Genomic DNA, 22,117 nt, shown 5'->3' on the forward strand with positions numbered 1-22,117 from the left:
TCAATTTATTTATTTGATTTTTAAATTTAATTATTAGAAGAAAGTAATTAATACAAACATGTGAAAAATGCAGCTCTGTTGGGTTTTCACATTGAAAGTGACTTTTTTTCCTTTTTAAAAAGATTTTACGTATTTATTCATGAGAGACATGCAGAGAGGCAGAGACATAGGCAGAGGGAGAAGCAGGCACCATGCAGAAAGATCAATGTGGGACTTGATCCTGGGACTCCAAGGATCATGCCCTGAGCCAAAGGCAGATGCTCAACCGCTGAGCCACCCAGGCGTCCCTCACTTTAAAAGTAACTTTAAATCCTATTTTGATAATGATCATAGTATAGGCAGCTAGGATAGAAGCTGGACTAGATGAAGGATGAATTCTTTCTGCTTGGGAGATCAGTTTGCCTGACATAGGAATAGCTATATCCCTGCTCCAGATACCTGTACCACGTACCTTTATGATCATTAATGTTTTAGTGATGCTGTACATGTAGCAGTGGAATAGAGAATCTTCATCGTTTCATGTTGGTATGGAAAATTCCTCAAGTGTTTGACCACCTTGACAAGAGGCTTTTGTGTGTTAGGTAATGTATGTCAGGTTTGTGGCCATTTTGCATAGTAGCTTAGCCTTTCTCTCACTTCCACAGAGTTCATAAAATCCAACCTGTTACAAGAAGCTTTCCTTCCCTGATAACAGTTTGAATTCCAGTTATAGAAATCTCAATTTCTCTGTTGGCTTTTAATATACAAGGCCTTCTGTGCATGTTCCCAGGATAGGAGAGTTGATTAGAGACTTATTTTCTTTGTAAATTAATGTCCCACTCCAGCCCCATTTTCTGCTTTCCTTGAGGAACACTCAGTGACTGTACTTGTGGAGTGAAGTCCAATTCTTTAGTTTTATTATATAAAACATCAGGTGAGCTAAAGAGAATCTTTTCCTAGAAGCGTCTCTTAAGCCCCAGAGTGGAATCACAAGTAGGGCAGTGGACTAGCGAATGGACAGGCATGCCTGAGATCATCTCAGCATCTGTGGGAGGCACATCAGGCTTGCTGCAGATGGGTGACGCATAAAAATGGATTTGGGGGCTCATTAGAAGACTCAGAGCAAGGTCAAGAGAGCTGGGGAGCTAAGTATAAAGTTTTCTTTGAACCTGTTTCAATAACACATGAAAACATCTGCTAAGATGGATGATATTTTTTTCAGGGCTTCTTTCCTTATGCCTCTTGCTATTTTGAAGTGTAGGCCCTGGAAATATTTATTAAAATCCTTTGTAGGGCAGCCCGGGTGGCTTAGCAGTTTAGTGCCGCCGTCAGCCCAGGGCATGATCCTGGAGACCCAGGATCGAGTCCTGCGTTGGGCTCCCTGCATGGAGCCTGCTTTTCCCCCTCTTCCTGTGTTTCTCTCTCTCTCTCTCTCTCTCTCTCTCTCTCTCTCTCTCTCTAATAAGTAAAATCTTTTAAAAAAATCCTTTGTAATCTAAGTATTCAGAAGGGCATAGAATGTTTTGGTCTTGAGAAGAAGAGTAACATAACAGGCAAATGCCAGCATTAGCAGCTGATAATATATATATATTTTTTTGTTTTCTGTCATTCCACTACTCTACCTCAGTGTGACCTCTTTATGTTTTCATAACTTGATAGAGTGTGCTATTTATTTAGCCTCATGATTTTTACTTCTTAAACTTATTTATAAATACATACCCACTTAGCCGTACTGTGGAGTACTTACTAAAACATGGACTCCTGGGCACCACCCCTGGAGTTGTCTGATTCTAGGTTTTGGGTGGGGTGGGGGCAAGAATTGACATCTCTGGGGCACTGGGTGTCAGGTTGGTCAAGCAGCTGCCTCTTGGTTTTTGGCTCAGATCATCATCTCAAGGTTGTGAGATTGAGCCCTGTGTGGGGTCTGCGTTCAGAGTGGAGTCTACTTGGAACTCTCTCTCCCTCTGCCTCTCCCCCCCAAAAAAGTAAATAAAAATAAATCTTTAAGAAAAAAAAGAATTTGCATCTCTAACATGTTCCCAGGTGATGCTGATGCTCTGGGGACCGTGCTTTGAGAACCACTATCCCAGGCATTCACCATTGTACACTACTCACCAACAAAGTGGTCTAATTAAAACAGTAATGATGTGATTAATAATGGTGGAATAGTGAGATTTATTTAAGAAGAAATGTTTTCAGTGATGGGAACATGTGTATATTATCCTAACCTCAGTCATGGATAAGTCATGAAGGCTTATGGAGAAGAACTTCATTTTCTTTTTTTTTTTTAATTGTGTCATAGCATTAGAGGATTCTTGTGCTAGAACAGACCTTACAACCATCTAGCTGAATACAACACCCTTCTTTGTAGAAGAAGAGACCGAGACCCCAAAGTTGAGATCCCTCCAACTTGATTTTTTTTTTTTTTTAGAGGCAGGTCTAGGCGAAGTGATTGAATAAGAAAACCATATTAGGGAAGGGAGCTTCTAAGAAAAGGATTATTTCTCCAAATATAAGAGGAACCATTTTAGTATTTATTCAGCCATTTAATATCCTTAAATTCAGCCCCAAAGTTTTAGGCATTCTGAGCCATAGGTCTGTACTGATTGTATTTTTTTTCACCTCTAGTGATTTTAATCACCACCACCCTCCCTCCCCCATAGTGATTTTAACAGTTATTTCTTCTAGTTGCAGAGATTCTTTGGTGGCTTAGTTCTTGGTTCCACAGCCCTAGATTACTGGGAAATCTGATGCTAGAGGCAGCCCAATGAAAATGTTGATAAATCTTAGGTTTTGAAATGGTAGCTATTGAGGACACCTGGGTGGCTCAGCAGTTGAGCATCTGCCTTTGGCTCAGGGCTGATCCTCAAGTCCCAGGAATGAGTCCCACGTCAGGCTTCCTGCAGGGAGCCTGCTTCTCCCTCTGCCTATGTCTGCACCCCCCCCCTTTCTGTGTCTCTCATGAATAGATAAATTAAAAATCTAAAAAAAATTAAATGGTAGCTATTGTAATTAGACAAGAAAAATAATATATGAAAATTGGAAGGGGAAGAGGGAAATGATTGTTATTTACGAATCCCTGTAAACTCAGAAATCCCAATGAAATAAAAAAACTACTACCACAGGCAAAAGAATTTAATAAGGTCATTAGTTAGATCATTAATATTAAAACTCAATAGTTTTGATCTATACTAACAACAACCAGTTATGTAATGAAAGCTAAATACCATTTATGATTATGACTAATCAGATTAAATACCTAGGGATAAACTTAACAGAAAATGTGCTGGATATATATATATATAAAACTTATAAATGTTAACTGAAGGATTTAAAAGAAGACTTTGGTAAATGGAAAAATATATTCTGTTCTTGGCTAGGATTATCCTCTAAGTTTATCCATAAACTTAAAGCTTCTGTAGTTTTTAAATTCACAAGAAAATTCGTACAAATAAGATGACCTACTGCCAGTTATAGGAGTTTAGGGTAATTAAAATGTTGAGGTGCTTTCCTCATTTTAATGGAGCCAATATAGAAAGTCCAGAACTAGACCTAAAAGTTGTGTTGTGTATTTTATAAAGGGGTGGTTCATATCAGTAGAGAATAGTCATCTGAGGAAGAAATACACTTGAATTTCTTCCTTGCTCCTTACACTAAGATTAAATCCATATGGGTCAAAAACTTAGAAAATGAAACTAACATGAACAGACATTTATCCAAAGAAGACATCCATATGGCCAATAGACTGATGAAAAGATGTTCATCATCACTTACCATCAAGGAAATGCAAATCAAAACTATAGTGAGAGGGGCACCTGGGTCACTCAGTCCATTAGGCATCTGACTCTAGATTTCAGCTGGGGTCATGATTTGATAGTCATGGGATGGAATGCCACATCAGGCTCTGCACTCAGTGCACATCTGCTTATTCCCTCTCTCTTCCCTTCTCCCTTCTCCCTTCTCCCTTCTCCCTGCTCCTGCTCTCTCTCTCTCTCTCTCTCTCTCTCTCTCTCTCTCTCTCTCTCAAATAAATCAGGGCACCTGGGTAGCTCAGTCAGTTGAGTGTCTAATTCATGGTTTTATCTCAGAGTCATGAGATCAAGCCCTGTGTCAGGCTCTGCACTGAGCCGGGAGTCTGCTTGAGCATTCTCCCTCTGCCCCTCCCCCCATTCTGTCTGTCTCTCTGACTCTCTCTCAAATAAGTCTTTAAAAATAAATGGATAAAAATAAATAAATAAATAAATAAATAAATAAATAAATAAATAAATAAAGCTTTTTTAAAAACTACAATGATATATCACCTCACATTTGTGACAGTGGCTAAAATCAACAACACAAGAAACATCAGGTGTTGGTGAGGATGTAGAGAAGGGGGAACCCTCCTGCTCTGTTAATGGGAATGCAAAGTTGTGCAGCCACTGTGGATAGCAGTATGGAAATTCCTCAAAAAGTTAAAAATAGACCTGACATAGGATCCAGAAATCACACTCCTGGGTATTTACCCAAAGAATATAAGAACACTAATTCAAAAGGATACGTGCACCCCTATGTTTATGGCAGCATTATTTACAATAACCAAAATACGGAAGTAGCCTAAGTGTCCATCGATGAATGGATGGGTGGATAAAAAGGATCTGGCACATATATACAGTGGAATATTATTCAGCCACGAAAAAGAATGAAGTCTTGCCATTTGCAACAACATAGATGGAGCTAGAGTATATAATGCTAAGCAAAACACGTCAAAGACAAACAACATGATTGCACACATATATGACATTTAAGAAACAAAACAAGCAAAAGAAAAAGAGACAAACTAAGAAACAGGATCTTAGTTATAGAGAACAAAGTGATTACCAGAGGGGAAAGAGTGGGGTGATAGGGATTGAGAAGTGCACTTGTTGTGATGATCACCAGGTGATGTATGGAAGTTTGAATCACTATATTGTACACCTGAAACTAATATAATGCTGTATGTTAACTAACTGGAATTAAAGTGAAAACTTAAAAAAATGAAACTATAGGGGTGTCTGGCGGGCTCAGTCAGTGGAGCATGTGGCTTTTGATTTCAGGGTTGTGAGTTTTAGCCCCACATTGGGTATAGAGATTACTTTAAAATCTGTCCAAAAATTGATACTATAAAAGTGATAGATGTTTTTAATAATCTTGGATTTGGGAAGACTTTTTGAAACAATGCAGTTTAGAATTCAAGAAGGGAAAATATCAGTAAATTTGACTACAAATAAAGTTTTTGCAAGTTGAAAATTATACATACACACATAAATAAAGTACTATAAAGTCAAAAGAAAAATGGTAAACTGGAGAAAATATTTGCAACCCATGTAACAAGTAAAAATGTGATTTCCTTTACATATAAAGTGCTCTTGGGGCACCTGGGTGGCTCAGTCAGTTAAGCATCTGGCTTTGGCTCAGGTCATGAGCTCAGGGTTGTGGGATCCAGCTCCATAGTGGGCTCCCCACTTAGTGAGGAGTCTGTTTCTCCCTCTCACTCTCCCTCTATAAGCCCCTCCCTAGGGGATCCCTGGGTGGCGCAGCGGTTTAGCGCCTGCCTTTGGCCCAGGGCGCGGTCCTGGAGACCCGGGATCGAGTCCCACGTCGGGCTCCTGGTGCATGGAGCCTGCTTCTCCCTCTGCCTGTGTCTCTGCCTCTCTCTCTCTCTCTCTCTGTGACTATCATAAATAAATACAAAAAAAAAAAAGCCCCTCCCTAAATAAATAATATTTAAAAAAAAATACTCTTGCAAATCAAAGAAGACCAATAGCCTAGTAGAAAAATAGGTAAAGGGTGGAAACAGGCAGTTATTAGCTCATAGAAAAAGAAATGTAAATGACTTATAAGCACAGGTAAAGATACCCAAGCTTACTCTTAAGTTCAGAAACCCAAATGAATACCATTTTTCACCTATCAGAATGACAGATCCAAAAGTTTTTTTTTTTTTTAATTTATTTTATGATAGTCACAGAGAGAGAGAGAGAGGCAGAGACACAGGCGGAGGGAGAAGCAGGCTCCATGCACCGGGAGCCCAACGTGGGATTCGATCCCGGGTCTCCAGGATCGCGCCCTGGGCCAAAGGCAGGCGCCAAACCGCTGCGCCACCCAGGGATCCCCCAATCCAAAAGTTAAATAGTAGGTTGTCCAGGTAAAGGTGTGAAGAAAGGAATACTCACATACACTGTTGATGGGTATGAAAGCTGGTGTGCCCTCTTTGGACTACACTTGGGCGACATCTGTCAGTATTTGAAATGAATATGCCGTTTGGTTTAGCAGTTCCGATTTGGGTATCTCTCCTTATAGATGTACAGTTACTTGCAGGTGTTGTCAAAGGTATTGTAAAAGGATATTCCTTGCATCATTGATAATAGACTGAAAACCTGATGATCAAAAGAGGATTCATTGAGTATTATAATCATACAGTAGAATTTTGTGCAGACATTAAAAAGAATATCACAGGTCTATATGTACTTTATAGGGTATAATTTCCTCCACTTTTAAGGAAAACATATTTAAGAAGGGTATGATACACTTCTATTTTTTAATATTTATTTATTTTAGAGAGAGTATGCTGTGGGGAGGGGCAGAGGGAAAGGGAGAGAGAGTCTTAAGCAGGGGAAGGGACCAAGGGAGAGGGAGAGAGAGTCTCAAGCAGACTCCACACTGAGCACAGAGCCCATCTTGGGACTGTCTCACAACCCTGAGATCATGACCTGAGCTGAAACCAAGAGTCAGATGCCTAAGTAACTGCACCACTCAGGTGCCCCTCTAGTTTTTTAAAAAGAAGAAGAGAGAGGGGACTTGGCTGGCTCAGTAGAGCATGTAACTCTTGTTCTCAGGGTCAGGAGTTTAAGACCCACATTGGGTGTAGAGATTACTTAATACAGATTATTTTAAAAACAAACCGAGCAAAGAAAAAAAAGGAGAGAGTTGCTAATAGCATAACAAAAAATTTTTACTTAACCCATTATATCCGAATACTGTTTTAATCTATAATGAATGTTAAAAATAAGAACTTTATATTTTTTTGGACTAAGTATTTGAAATTTTATATTTTACACTGGTAGCCCATTTCAATTTGGACTAGCCACATTTCAGGTACTCAAGAAGCATGTGCAGTTACTGGCTCCTACACTAAATAAAATAGATGTGGAGAGTAAAGGGTACTGGGCTAGAAGTTCAAAGACCCGGGTGGTCCCACAGCCAATTGCTGTGACAACATATAAGAAATTTGTTTTCTCTGGGTCTTATTTTCCTCAGATAGAAGATGAAGGATTAGACTAGAGCTCTCAAGTCCCTTCCCAACTTTAACATTTCGGGTTCAAATACATTATTTCATACTACTTGTCAAAGTTAAAAGCATAGTTGTGTTTTCTTTCATAGACCTTCTTTTCACCAGCACTCCTAAAATTCTGTGTTCCTTTTATAGGGGCTGTATTGTTATTGCTAGAATAAGATTCTTTGTTTATTGGTTTCTTTAAAAGAAGAATGTTACTCAGCTGCATACATGATGTAAGCCAACTAGGAACTGGTCAGTTCTTTTAATAGAATTAAGTCAGGTTTGAGGCTTTGCTAATTCTAATGCTGTATAGAGAGCTTGGAGAGAGTAAAAGAGAGGCACATCAACAGTATCTAAAGAAAGAGTGACTATTGAAAGAGAAAGTTGAGAGACAAGTTTTATGAAATTCATTTTTCAGGAGATAACAACCAGTTGTCTTTGAACAAGAAAGGAGAATAATATGGACACAGGATGTCAACCACTACTACACAATTAGAATCACTTGGGGAGCTGTGTTAAATTCCCAATGCCCATTCTGTACCTCAGAGTGGTGGTTTTCAGAGCATGGTCCCCAGACCAGCAGCAGCAGTATCACCTGGGAACTTGTTAGAAATGCTAATTTTCAGGCATTATCCTGAGACCTAGTGAGTTGGAAACCCTGGGGTGATGCCCAGCAAGCAGTCTGTGTTGTAACACTCCCCTGGTGAATCCAGTGTGCAGTCAGAGTTGAGAATTCTGGAGCAAGAAGGTTTCCAAGGCAGAGATAGCAGATGGCTTTCATACTGAGTGCCAGCTTTCATCCTGTATCAGCCATGGGGATGGAGTTGGAAAGCAGTGCAGTTTGCCAGCTAGGTATTCACCATTCCTGATTTTGGGATTTGGGTAATTTATTGGCGTTATAGGTGGTTGGATGGATTATTGGTTATTGCATTTCACAAATAGAAGTCAGGTGTCCTATCCAGTCAGCCAAAAGGGGATAAAATGGAGGGAAAAAGAGAAGGAAGAAAACAAACACTGGAACAGAAGCCACAAAGGTTGGACAGGAGGGAACAGTATCCTGGATAAAATAAGTGGGAAATTCAGGCTAGATTACAAAATATTTCATTTATATATAAGGATTTCTTAAAGAAGTTCAAGTGTCATGGGGATTTTAGGCCCACTTAATGACTCTCATCAGTTCTGTTTGATCAAAAAGTACTGAAGGCTTGTTCAACCCTTTATCATTTGGCATTAAAGGATACATTTCCTCTTAACATTTAGACTTTTGATAGGATGTACTTAATACAGGTACGGTAAATTCAGAATGAACTAAACCAGAAAATAAATATATTTTCCAAGTGTAAAGAGGTTGTCACTGACTGAGAAAGAGTTAATGTGTCACATTCTTTTGATTTCTACTCCTCGGGAGAAATCACAGCATCTGTAATTTCGGAGGCATATTCTGAAGAATGTTATATTGTGATTTCTCTAAGCGGAATCTTAGAGATCTGTCTGGGAGTTTGCAGCCCTGACAAAAAGAATGGACCCATTATAGGATCAGGTTCGTCTGATTTTTCAAAAGTTAGGGGAAATACACAGATCATTCCAGAGACTCTTTTGGCTCTGCCTTGTTGTGAAGCAGATGAAGGGAAGCAGGCTGGGCTCTGTTGTGAGGGTTGGGAGCTTATTTTTTGAGATCTCGGCAGTACAACTTCTACAAGCCCTTTCTGTGTGTATTTTTCTCCTCCCAAAATATTACATTTTACATGGGAAAGCCAATTTTGATAATTTCCAAAAAGCTAGGCATTATAGCAGAATTTGTTTCTCTTAGAAACAAACCGTTCCTTCACTGTGCAGTTAGAATCCACCTTTCATACCTGAGTAAAAATAAGCCTGATACAACTTTTCTAATCATCACATTTATTATAGGAAAGATGATAATACTACTTATGAGACCATGTTCATCTACTAAAGATATTATTTCGGTTTCTGTATTCAGAGTGCTTGGTTTATATTTTCAGCTTGTTTCGTGAACTGGGCTCTGTGTATAAAAGTGGTTTTCAGCACACTGGTAATATTGTTGACCATCTTCCTCACATAGCAAACACACATTTCAATTCCACAGCTTTTTGGACAGAACCACAGTTGTTAATTTATTTACAGGAAAAATGTATGGTTTTTTAAATTATTAGTTTCTAATCTGATGTTCTGGCATTTACATTCTGAAACTTCATCTCGGCATGTAGACAGACTTACCTCGTATTGCCAAAAGAAAGGAAGTGGCTTCTCTGCAAAGCTAAATAGTTTTGACTTTATTGTCTGCTACGAAACAGCTGCTGATACCAGAAAAATGCCGTCTCATCATTGGGCCTGGGGTATCCAAAAGAAGCAGGAAAAAAATGACTATAGCTCCCTGTCTGCCCTGGCCCTCTTCTCTTTTCTCTCCGTTTTCATTGCCGTGAAGAGCAAGAGAACAATATTCTGCAATTAAGGATTCCATTAAGTTGAAGAAAAGAGCAAATGGGGGATGTTTGTTCTCCAAGCTGAAAAAATTTGTCTGGGGTGGGGGGGGATAGTGGTAGTGGTATAGAGAGAGGTGGGTGGAGAGACGAAGTCAGGGCTGTTTGTTGAATATACTGTTAAGGACTGTTACCATCCTAATTAATCAAGTTAGAAATTACAGCTGTAGTCGGTTTCCCCCCAATTCTTGTTATCAATTTTCTTCTCTTTTGAGACAAAGCAAATATAAATTTTGTGTTCATTTGTCATTCGTTCTTTGACTTCAGCATCTCTGAAAATAACAATGTAGCACAAAAGCCCAGTATTTACCTAGTTGTAATGTGGGTTGCCATGGTGTTTTGCAAATTATTGCAATTATGTTCACCATGCGAGTCGCCCTTGGTAACTGGCGAAAAAACTGATAATCCTGTTTTGAACAAAAGGTCAAATTGCTGAATAGAAAGTCTTGATTAACTAAAAGATGTACAAAGTGGAATTATTTCCTACCATTCAGAAATAGTTCTTGATCGGGTTTGGGGGAGGGGGTGAGTAAGTACATCTGATTACTGAAGTACAAAGCATTGAAAGGATGTTGTCTTGAGCCTTTCATGTAGTCTTAATGGTGGCTTTTTTGTCAAATTTACCCATTTGCGGCATTGAAAGAGGCAGCTGCATTTAAGCTGGAGAGACGGTGCTTTTTCAAGAGTTCAGTGCAAGGAAAGTTCTCAGCAGTATCTGCAGTTTACTAGTAGCCCCTGGTCTATTAAAACTGATGTGCCGCATTTGAGCCCATTGCTCTCAGTACTTGTGAACCCCTCTGGCTGATGATCTAATAAAGTGCTCTTACTGGACAATCTCTGATCAGCTACTTAGAAAGGAGCTTGGGGGAGGGGCAGGAGGGACACCCTCACAGGCAGTCAGACTTGGTGAAGGCCAGAAGAGACTCTAGTCAGTGGCCAAACCGAAAGGTTTATCTTGATGATAATCGGTGCTGAGCTGCTATCACAATTTTTCTTCTGGAAGGAAATCTTAATTTTATTCATAGCTGAATAAGAAAAGATTAGAAATGTCCTTTTGAAATTAAAAAATCCATCTTTGTGGATTTATTTCTTAAATTATGAGTGTCCATACAATACATGATCCTACATTAATGTAAAACCAAAAGTTTCCCAGGTTACAGCCAAAGGTCAAATGGATTTTGTCTCTTCTGTATCTGGCAGAGCATCTGGGGGGGAGTGAATTTTGAAGGCAGGGGGTCTCTTCTTTTCTTAATGGCCACCTGAAAAATCAATTCTCAAAACTTTTGAGAGTGTGTGAAAGTGGCATGAAAGCAAAGCAAACCTTAACAAGTTTGTGGGTTTACATTCTACATCACCTAGCAACCCCCTGGCTCGGCCAGATCTCTTGTCTACCCTTAGTTGTGTTTACAGACTATTCAAACAGCCCTTCGAAACCATGAAAGATATTCAGTTTCATTAGTACCATTCTCAAGGAGAAAATAATTAAAGTTAAATGAACAAACATTGCCTGGTGATGGTTTGAACTCCATTCTGATTTTAAGATATCCTTTGAGGCACTTGCATAGATAGTTTAGTTTTAACATTTGTTGTTCAGTACCCAAAGGCATATCGCATTAAACTATACCAATAGATTACTAGCCTGCTAACAAACAAACAATAAAAATTACTTTTAGCTAGACTTCAGCAAAGAAAAGAAACTCTTCTAATAATGTTCTAGGCATGCCCACCTGATTGAAGTTTTTTAATTTGATTCCTACCCTGGACATCTGAGTTGATCCGTACGTACGTTGAATAAAGGCAAGGGAGGGGGCGTGGGGAACAAAGCTCCTCTGTTTAAAACGGATTTATTACCTACCTTCAGAGATCCAATATATAAAGAAAAGTATTCAAATCATATTCCATAGAAGGCTGTGTGCATTTTAGTGAGTGAGTGACTTAATTTAATAAGTGATTCTACTACTGCTAATACATGCTCTGTCACTTTCTACTTGGGACCTGCTATGTGCCTAAATTGACCTATTTTTATAATCTGTGAATTAGTTAAAAAATTTTTAAGAAAAAGCATTTTCTCGTGTTCCTTTCTTTTCTCATAAGCATGTTTGCTAAAAATTCATCTTGGTAACAACCAGGCACATGTGATATGGTTCAAAATATTTTTCACATGTATTAGTGATTTGATGGTATCAGATTCTCTTGGCAAAACTGTCTCTTCCTTCATTAATAACAGCTTTCTAATTATAAAAACAATATATGCTTGTTATAGAAAATTCAGAAACAGAAGAAACCACCTACAGATAACCAGTGATAACATCTTAGGATAGTTCCTTCCAGTCTTTTTTTTTCTGTGTACATATTGATGAAGCTAAGGCTTGAGTTTACTTATATTTGTTTTATTTGTTAGTATATGTTCGTAGCAAAAGTAAGGTTTTTTTCATCACTGAAGATTTGAGAGGCAGGAGTGGTCGCATAAGTATTGAACAATTTTTCTTAGAGACTTCAGTAAAATATTCATATGAGCAACAGAGTAGCCATTTGACCATCTTGTTCTGCTCTTCCTTTACCTTGTTGAAATGTCTGTATACCTTACCTGACATCCATTTATAACCATTGATGTTGGAAGTCACAGTTGAAATCGTACATCTCCAAGTCACTTGTAGCTTCATGTAGGGGGGAGAAACGTCTTTTATGAAAAAGTTTATAATACAGTGGAGATTAATGGAATGTGGAGAGGAAAACGCTTTCAGTTTCTCACATAAAGCGAAAGCAGGGCAACTCGGAGATCTTGTGTTCTTACTATTTGTGTTTTGTTAGATCTCGAACGTCCACGGTACATGACTGGGTTGCATGAGCTCTTTGTGCTTTGTTGACAGTAGACAGACAAAGCAAAATTATTCCCGAAGCAAGGTACTGTGTACTTAGTTGTGACCTATTATAGCCTATGAATGTAGCTTGCTTTTGAGTTGGATGAATAGGGGAGAGTATTTTATAGAAGAGGCTTGAATATACTAAGAGATTTTAGCTGCCCATACAGAAAGATACCTGTCCTCCATTGAACTTTTTCCCCCCAAAACATAATTTTCCTTATAAAATCTTCTTAAGGATATTTTCCCCCATTGCTTGCATGGTGACAATTTTAACTGTTCTAATATTGTCCTACAGTGGTAAAATAAAATTGCTGGTAATTGTTGGCTTTCTCTGCTCACAGTATAGCAGGAGGAGATGGCTTGTGTGGGGCTCTTTAGTGTACCTCAGGGACATCTTCTGATGCTCAACCTCTGATTGCAAATTAAAATAACAAGGCTGTGGTATTGGATTTGATGTGAGGCAAAGCAGAACAACTTGCTAATTTATCATGTAATATACAATTGTTCAGGTTGGAATTTGTCCACTTGTGGTGGTGCTATTCTGTGTGTTTAAATGAAGACCACTGTTTGCATCTAACCTATCATAACAGTTTGGGAGTGCTCCATTATCTTTTCAGCAAACTGATGGCAGAGTCTGGTCTTCATACAAATGATAAGATCAATAAGTTTCAAATAACTTGGATGAAATGACATGTGACTGTTCATTTAAAGAGATATCTTACTTTAAAAATCAATTTTAGTAATATTTAAAATTCTTACATTGACAAGGCACTTTCCACTTCTGTTTGATAATTTTGTTAAAAATATTTTTGTATTAAAAAAATATTTTTGTATTAACTTCAATGAATACTTAGTTTACATATGTATATTTCCTGATTTGCTCTTTCATCTCCTACCCTGGCACCTCTCTGAGACTTAATAATCACTCTTTGACAGGCCAGCATGCTGCAGTGTAGAAGATTTAACTTTAAAAGCAAAATTATGTTCCTGTTAAAACTTCCCCTGGAGATGGTAGGAAAATTTTCTCCCAGTTTTGGGTGCAAATGTGGGTCAGAAAGCAATTTGTTTTTTGATATTTCTGGAAATCCCAAATCACAACATGTCATTCTTCAAAAGCAGCTGTGGGCCCATACTGTGCACTGTCTGTAAGACCCATTTTACACTGGGGATAATTCCATGACAGAAAAATGTGACTGCAAGGGAACCCCGGAACATTTATAAATGGTTTTGGGTGAAGAGTATCTGGTATGCTCAAAGTGCATATCATTTGGGGAGAGGAGCAGTTAACGGCCATTATAGGAAAATAGTAATGATGCGGTGAACTCTGTAAGAGCACGTATGCTGGCAGACTTCGCCCTGTGCTGCTGTCACTGCACTCCCAGAGAGCCATTACAATTTAAACTAAACCATACGTCAGTGCACTACTGTAGCATGTTGTCTCGAAAATCTTCTAGTCCCGAAATAAAGCAAAGACCTCTTCCTCTTCCTTCACCATCCATTCTGCCGTCTCCGACTTCAGATCCAGTACAGTTTTGTCAGGAAAAACATGGGAAGTTCACTTATGTTGACTACAGAATTCTGTTATTTTGCATTCAAATTGCAAAGCACCTCCACCTAATCTTACCAGTTATTCATCATTGTAGCTCTCCATGTAGTAACCCCAGGTGGAAACTGACCAGGCTCTTGCCTGGTTGGAGGAGTGCATCTTTAACAGTGTCTTGTCGCCTGTAGCTGAGCACTGATGTTCCTCAGTCCTGGAGGCATGTGTAGGGTTGTAACAAGATTTTACATTTAATCAACAGTGTTGTAGGCTCTGAACAACTTTAGCAGAGTAAATGTTATTACCTCTTTTTTTTGGAGATAAGAAAACTGAGGCTCAGAGGAAAGGTTCAGTGATTTATGTGAAATTACCCCTTAATAAATGGGTGGGGAGAAGACTCCCTCAAGTGCAGTTTTTCATAACCTAATTTCTGTATTCTTCATTGAGTGTGAACCTTTGTCCTAGAGACTGGCGAGGACACTGCCGGATCCAAAGCAGGTCATCCCCCAGGCCTGACCTTCCTGTTAGAGAGGTAAAATAAAATTGTTCAGGGACAGCACACAGCATGTTCTGCTCCGTGGCAGTCGGGTACTGGGAGAAGTCCCTGGAGGGTGGGGAGATTTCACAGGAGAGGAGTGGAAATGATGCTCAATGAATGGCTAATTTAGGTGGAAAGGCCACGGCACGAGCCAAGACAAGGGGTTGGCAATAGGCAAAATGTGTTGAGGGCAGTAAGAAAACCAATTCAATGTGGTGAAGAGTTTGTGTAAGAGAAAGGGGGAATGAGATGAGGCTGGAAAGATTTGAAAGCCAGACCAGGGCAGCCCGGGTGGCTCAGCGGTTTAGCGCCACCTTCAGCCCAGGACATGACCCTGGAGACCCGGGATTGAGTCCCACATCAGGCTCCCTGCATGGAGCCTGCTTCTCTCTCTGCCTGTGTCTGCCTCTCTTTCTCTCTGTGTCTCTCATGAATAAATAAATAAAATCTTTTAGAAAAATGAAAGCCAGACCAAAGCATGCATCCCTATGGAAGGTTTACCACTGGAGGGATGGGAGTAGAGGGCCCTTGGGAAGCTACATTTGGTAGGTCTTTACACTGGATGTGGGAGAGATAATAGTTGGGGAAACCAGGTAGGAGGCTGTTAAAGTAGATCAACTTTGAGGTCTGGGCTATGGTAAAGTTGATGACAGTGGGATTGTGAGGTCAGTGGACAAATTTGGTGACTGATTGGAAGTGGGAGGAGAAGGACCCACCATGGATATTTGGTATCCATTTGATATGGACCCACCATATATTTGATTCAAGAGTAATAATGAGAACTGTGCATTTTTCTTTCTCCTGGGAATTTTAGATTCTTATTTTCTGTAAACTGGCTCCTGTGTGCTATTTTATTGCTTCTGTTCATTCATTTATTCAAAAGATTGTTTTTAATTGCCTCCTCTGTGCCACACTTCCAGGTCTAGATGATTTCTGTGTGTGCATCCTTCTAAAAATATGAATGTACACAAATGGGTAAGTTTGGGCTGAAAGTGCACCTACCAGGAATGCCTCAGTTACAAGTGGAAATCGATCCCGTTTTAGCATGTGCAGACAGCAACCATTTTAGTGGAGACCTCAGAAATATAATTTAGCAATCAGAACCAATCAGCATTTGACACAATTTCGTACATAATGATTTCAAGGAATTAGTGATACTGAAACTAAAGTAACAGGTGATGGATCTTAGCGTGTTTTGGTAAAGGTTTATTTGGCTATTGGCAAGGCTGGCTTCACCTCTTTTGAACCCTCTGCTTATAAATGTGGTTAAGGTAGGCATCTGAAAATGCAATGACTTTATTCCTCTTGGTTGTGACAGTTTGGCGTTTACATGTGGCATCGCATAATAAAATGACATATTTGCATGGTGGACATCTTTCTAGTGGTTCTGGAGGTTTTTGTAAAACGCGACCTTTTTTATAGATTGGACTTCCAAAGAACTACACCTTGTTCGTTCTTTTGCCATTGATTTAGCTATACATTATTTCCCAACATGGAAAATGAAAATAAGTTTAGTTTTGTCTTTGTGAGTGATGCTTCAAAGTGGATTTATTCAGTACTAGTATTGGTAACTAAGATTGGCTCCATCATGGAATATTTTCAAAGACTTGGCGTGTTTAATTTCAACAATGCACATATTTCTTGAAAGGTAGATTTGGCATAGTCCATTAATATTTGCTGGGGGAACAAAGGAGTTAACCACAGTGTATGTGGCAAAATCAAAGGGAAGCCAAGCATATATTGAATATGATTAGGGTCTATTTCCCCCCACACAAGAGTTTTGTTTAAAATACACCATGACCAAAAGCTTAATTATCAAAATAAAACAAGAAGAATCAAGAGGTACAGGCTTCTGATGTTGTGTTTCAGCCCCAGTTCCCTTCACACAGTTATCAGCATGTGTAATTTCCATGCATAATAGCACTAGTTATTGTTGTCATTTGTAAAGGGAGATTAACAGATAGTAAGTACAAACAAACCCAAATAAGTACTGAATAGAGAGGTGACAAAGAAGAAAAGACCTCTTTAATGTTAATTATAACTGGTAGGAAGTCTAGACAAATTATATTATCTGTTTTCTATATGATTTGAAAGGACATTTAGTTAGTGACTCTGTCAGAGATAGAGTTTGGTGTTTGCTTTAGAAACAGGTGAGGTGACAACTTAGCATCTCCTTGGTTGGCAGCTCACTAGTGAGTCATGAAGTTGTAGTAAATTGATGGAATCAAGTTTCCAAAGCATCAGAAGAGAAGTTGAGCTTTTCAAAGGGTATATTTTAAAAATTAAAGAATAATTTTAACTTCCAGGTTGTATCCCACAGTAATGAAAAATTTATTGTCTCAAAACATGGAGGTTGTTGCCTCTCTGCTTGCTTTTTAAAACTTTTTGTTTAGAATTGAATGAATTACAACTGGGGTTGGCATTGTTAACTGATACCTATTCCAAAGCTTATAAAGCTTGAGGTAGCAACTTGAAGGTAACAAAGCCAAATGAATGATCGAGGAATAGTCTAGTCCTGCGTGTCTCATACATGGTTTGCTTGAATTCTGCTTCATTTATTAATATGCCTAAATGGGTACTTGCAGAAGCAAATAGTCTTTCCGTTAGTATTTGTAGGCTGCATTGGAAATGTAATACCTGCTGCAGTCAGCACCACTATCTCCCTCTGTTTCCCCCATGCCCAAGACAGGCTAAACCAAAGTGTCTGGTGTCCTTAATTCTCAGGGGCCATCAATTGTGAATTGCACTCTTGACTTAACAGTGGTTTTTGAAGGAAACAAAGACGTTACCAAATGTACAGGTCAATTGTAAATACAGCGGAGTTTCTGAAATACCAAAATGTGAATAAAAACATGTCTGTAAGTCAGGAAAATATGGGTTAGTGGCCCTAGAAATTGAAATAGATAGTTGCCTGTGACTCAGAACCACTGATTCTTTGTTCTAGTTCATGTTGTGCTGCTCTGGTATTAGTTGTTTGTCTTGAGTAGGATCCACACATCTCTAGCCCTTTTCCGTCTTGGTTGGCCTTTATATTTGGTACCGTACAACCTGGTTCTTAAAGCCAAACCATACTGAATTGCTTTTCATTTGTGTGTGAACCTTTCTTATTTAGGTTGTTGTTCCCTGAAACTGTACCGGGGGCCTCTTTGACTACTCCGCACAGTATTTAATTTAATTCTGGGCATATATTAAAGGTTTACATGAGAAGTCCTGGAGATCCTCCATCTGAAAAGTTTAAATTTTAAAATAGTTTAGCCTATTGATTGAAGATGGGAATGAAGTTCACTGTGAATGTATTGACTTTTTCACTGTGAATGTATTGACTTTTAGAATCTTTAAAGGTAGTATGTGTTCTTTTAGTCAAAAAGTTCTACAGTGTGCTTTCTCTGGCTGTGAAAGCCATAAATGGAACTGAAAGAACTGGGTTTTGGCGCTCTTTTGAGTCTGATTGCAGTTTCTTCCAAGAAGAGCATATTCTGAGGACTGAGGTCACACAGTACAGCAGTGAGTGGGGACATCCTATAGATGTGGATTAAAGCCATGTAGCAATGTTAATAAGTGGCAAATGAAGGTCCCCAATGTGATTAAGCAACATTTGTGTATATACTGCTCTTAGCTAGGGGGAAAAGACCCAACAAATTGCTTAGTCAAGAAACAGAACAGTGTTAAACACATCATTGATTCTTTCCTTAATCACATCGCACATAGCTCTCTCTGGCTTTCATCCTTTTGCATGTGTTCTCTCTGCCTAAGCGGCCTTTCCTGCTTTCTCCACCTACCAAACTTCTACTCACTCTTCAAGACCAGTTCAAAAGTTCTACCTCTCCAGATAACTCCCAAGACACAAAGACAGTCAAGCTCCTATTTGTGGCTGCCTGGCTGGGAACATTGTGCCCCAGGGAACATACCTTGTACCCCAGCACTTCAGCCTACTTTGCTTAGCCTTGGGCCTAATACATGCAGCACTAAATCCTAATGCCTTTGTAAGAACGTCTGAGCTTTGGGGCACCTGGATGGCTCAGTTGGGTAGGCATGTGATTCTTGGTTTCGGCTCAGGTCATGATCTCAGGGTTGTGAGATCAAGCCCTGTGTTGGGCCCCCCCTCTCAACAGAGAGTCTGCTTGGGATTCTCTCTCTCCCTCCCTCTTCCCACCCCCCCCCCAACAGACACATGCTTATATGTGTATGTGCGCTCTCTCTCTAAATAAATAAATCTTTAGGGGTGCCTGGGTGGCTCAGTCAGTTAAGTGCCTGCTTTCGGCTCATGTCATGATCTCAGGGTTCTGGGGTCAAGCCCCTCATCAGGCTTCCTGCTCAGTGGGGAGCCTGCTTCTCCCTCTCCCTCTGCCTGCCACTCTACCTACTTGTACACTCGCGCTCTCTCTCTCTCTCCCTCTCTCTCTCTCTCTCAAATAAATAAATAAAATCTTTAAAATATATACAGGGCAGCCCAGGTGGCTTAGTGGTTTAGCGCCGCCTTCGGCCCAGGGCCTGATCCTGGAGATCCAGGATCGAGTCCCACATCGGGCTCTCTGCATGGAGCCTGCTTCTCCCTCTGCCTGTGTTTCTGCCTCTCTCTCTCTCTCTCTCATGAATAAATAAAATCTTTCAAATAAATCTCTTCAAAAAAATAAAATATATACATACATACATGCATCTTTCTTAAAAAAAAAAAAAAAAAGAACACCTGAGCTTTGCTCCACCCCATTTGTGCGATTTTGTCTCCCTTTTTAAAGTTTCATTTTATAGCAAATATAATACTGATTTAATATAATAGGCATAGTGTTATCACATCTCTGTGAGAAAAGTCAAACGAGCAACAGGAGAGGGTAGCTGAAGAAGGAAATGAGAAGAGTGTATAAAGGCCAGAAAAGTGGACAATGACTTTCAGAAGTGGGAAGAGTGGGTCAGTTGAAATTGTCCTTGAAAACATTGCAGCCAGTTTTATGCCTCCACGATATGTGTGTAGAAGAATCTGTTTTAATTTTTTTTAAAGATTTTATTTATTTATTCATGAGAGACACACACAGAGAGAGAGGCAGAGACAGAGGGAGAAGCAGGCTCCATGTAGGGAGGGAGCCCAACGTGGGCCTCGATCCCCGGACTCCAGGATCATGCCCTGGGCCGAAGGCAGGTGCCAAACTGCTGAGCCACCCAGGGATCCCGTTTTAATTTTAAATAAGTGTTTCTTTTATGCCGAGTATAGCTCTAAGCATGGTAAATACATTGCATCATTACAACCTATAAATATAATGTTGGGCCTATTTTACAGAGAAGGAAGCTGAGCACAGCAGTTAAGTCACTAGCTAGTAGTCATTCAGCTATTAGGAAAGTCGTTCATTTCTACATGGTATACCTTTTTATATTTTTATTTTTTTCTAAGACTTTATTTATTCATGAGAAACACAGAGAGGCAGAGACATATGCAGAGGGAGAAAAAGGCTCCCTGTGGGGAACCCAATGTAGGACTTGATCCCAGGACCCTGAGATCATGTCCTGAGCCAAAGACAGACACTCAACAACTGAGCCACCCAGGTGTCCCTGTATATTCTTTTTTAAGATTTATTTATTTATTTTAGAGAGAGAGAGAGTGTGTGTGTGAGCACAAACAGGGAGGAGGGGCAAAGGGAAAGAGAGAAGCAGACTCCCCCCTGAGCTGAGACCCTGACATGGGGCTTGATCCCTGGACCCTGGGATTATGACTTTAGCCCAAGGCAGATGGTTAACCGACTGAGCCACCCAGATGCCCTGCTGGTATACTCGACTTTGATAATGGTCTTTACTAATGACCAAAAACCCATTGGTTTACATTTTGTGTATAATCATATAAGCTGGGATCCCTGGGTGGCGCAGCGGTTTAGCGCCTGCCTTTGGCCCGGGGCGCGATCCTGGAGACCCAGGATCGAATCCCACGTCGGGCTCCCGGTGCATGGAGCCTGCTTCTCCCTCTGCCTGTGTCTCTGCCTCTCTCTCTCTCTGTGTGTGACTATCATAAATAAATACAAAAAAAAAAATTTAAAAAAAAATCATATAAGCTTTTATTGGGAGATTTCACTTGATGCATGTTAGGGAGGGTACATATTAAGAAGGGAAGAATATCTCATGTGATTTTCTATTTTTTTTGAAAAAAAAAAACTTTATGGGGGGCACTTGGGTGGCTCAGTGGTTGAGTGTCTGCCTTTGGCTTAGGATTCCGGGATCCTGGAATGGGGTCCTGGGATCGAGTCCTGCATCAGGCTCCCTATGAGGAGCTTGCTTCTCCCTTTGCATATGTCTCTGCCCCTCTCTCTATGTCTCTCGTGAATAAATAAATAAAATCTTTTATTAATTAATTTAAAAACCTGATGAGTTTCCTAACTGTTTAGGTGTGGGCATAAATCAAAGTGACATTTCAGGGAAGAATGGTAAGGAGCTATTTCAGAATCTTTAAGGAAAGTTTGAACAAAATGAACCTATCTTGATAAGGAAAGAGGTTTGTTTTGTTTTTTTTGTTAAAGATTTATTTATTTGAGAGAGAGAGAGAAAATAGATTCCCACTGAATGCAGATCCCAGCTTGAGGCTCAGTCTCACTATCCTGAGATCATGATCTGAACCAAACTTGAGTTGGATGTCTAACTGACTGAGCCACCCAGGCACCCCCCAAAAGGGGTTTTTGTTTGTATTTGTTTGATGATGGTGATAAAACTGAAGTGTTCTCTTTCTTCTCTCCAGGGTTGGTTGATTTGTGAGGAGCCAACGTGTCAAAATCGAACTCGGCACCTTCCCCTTCAGTTCTCCCGAAATGGGCCTCTTTGCCAAGTCTGCATGAAAGCTACACTTCGGCCAGAGGTAATAGTCACATGATACTAAAGAACTGTGTAGAAGGGAGTGAGGGTCTGTGTTTTCCCATCCCTTAGGTCTGAGAGGTAGATATTTGGTATTTGCCCTCTGGAAGCACCCCACTACCACACACATGTATTTTTAAAAATTCAGACTTCAGAAAGATAAATGTTTATTTTTTTACATCATGAACAATAATACACTTATATCTAAGAAACTAATTCTTGTAGAAATTACTCTTATTTCTTTGGTTACCACTTCATAATTACATAGAAGAAACTGCTTTTGTAGAAACTGTTGTCTTTGGGCTAGGTCAGAACCCCTTTTTTGAGGGCCAGAAAACCTCCCAAACCTGTGCCCTGAAAAGTTTATTGTATTTGCAAGGGATTCCATTGTTTCTAGGGGACAACATATCCAGCCTTTTCTCCACCTTAATATTTACACCTGAGGGAGGAGGCCCCCTGTCATTAGTGACTCCCATCTAGGGAGCACATAGTCTGGAAACACCTTCCTGATAATTAAGATGCTTTCCTTCTGCTGCACCCTTAGAGCATCAACTCAAGCAGCATTCCCCAAACTGTGGGGAG

At 39.8% G+C, this 22,117-nt stretch overlaps 1 protein-coding gene across 3 annotated transcripts in view; it reads left to right on the forward strand.

Annotated features, from left to right (window-relative positions):
• POLA1 (DNA polymerase alpha 1, catalytic subunit) overlaps positions 1-22,117 on the forward strand; it is a 310,773-nt gene that overhangs the window by 175,283 nt on the left and 113,373 nt on the right. For all 3 annotated transcript variants that reach the window (XR_011998276.1, XM_025997428.2, XM_072744505.1), the window contains one exon: positions 21,423-21,539. Coding sequence is in view for 2 of the 3 variants with exons in the window: in XM_025997428.2 (XP_025853213.1) it covers positions 21,423-21,539 (117 nt within the window). In the remaining variant the exon portion in view is untranslated. The remainder of the gene's footprint in view (positions 1-21,422; positions 21,540-22,117) is intronic.

Source organism: Vulpes vulpes, chromosome X (genome assembly GCF_048418805.1).
Source record: "Vulpes vulpes isolate BD-2025 chromosome X, VulVul3, whole genome shotgun sequence".
In the NCBI taxonomy this organism is placed as follows: Eukaryota; Metazoa; Chordata; class Mammalia; order Carnivora; family Canidae; genus Vulpes; species Vulpes vulpes.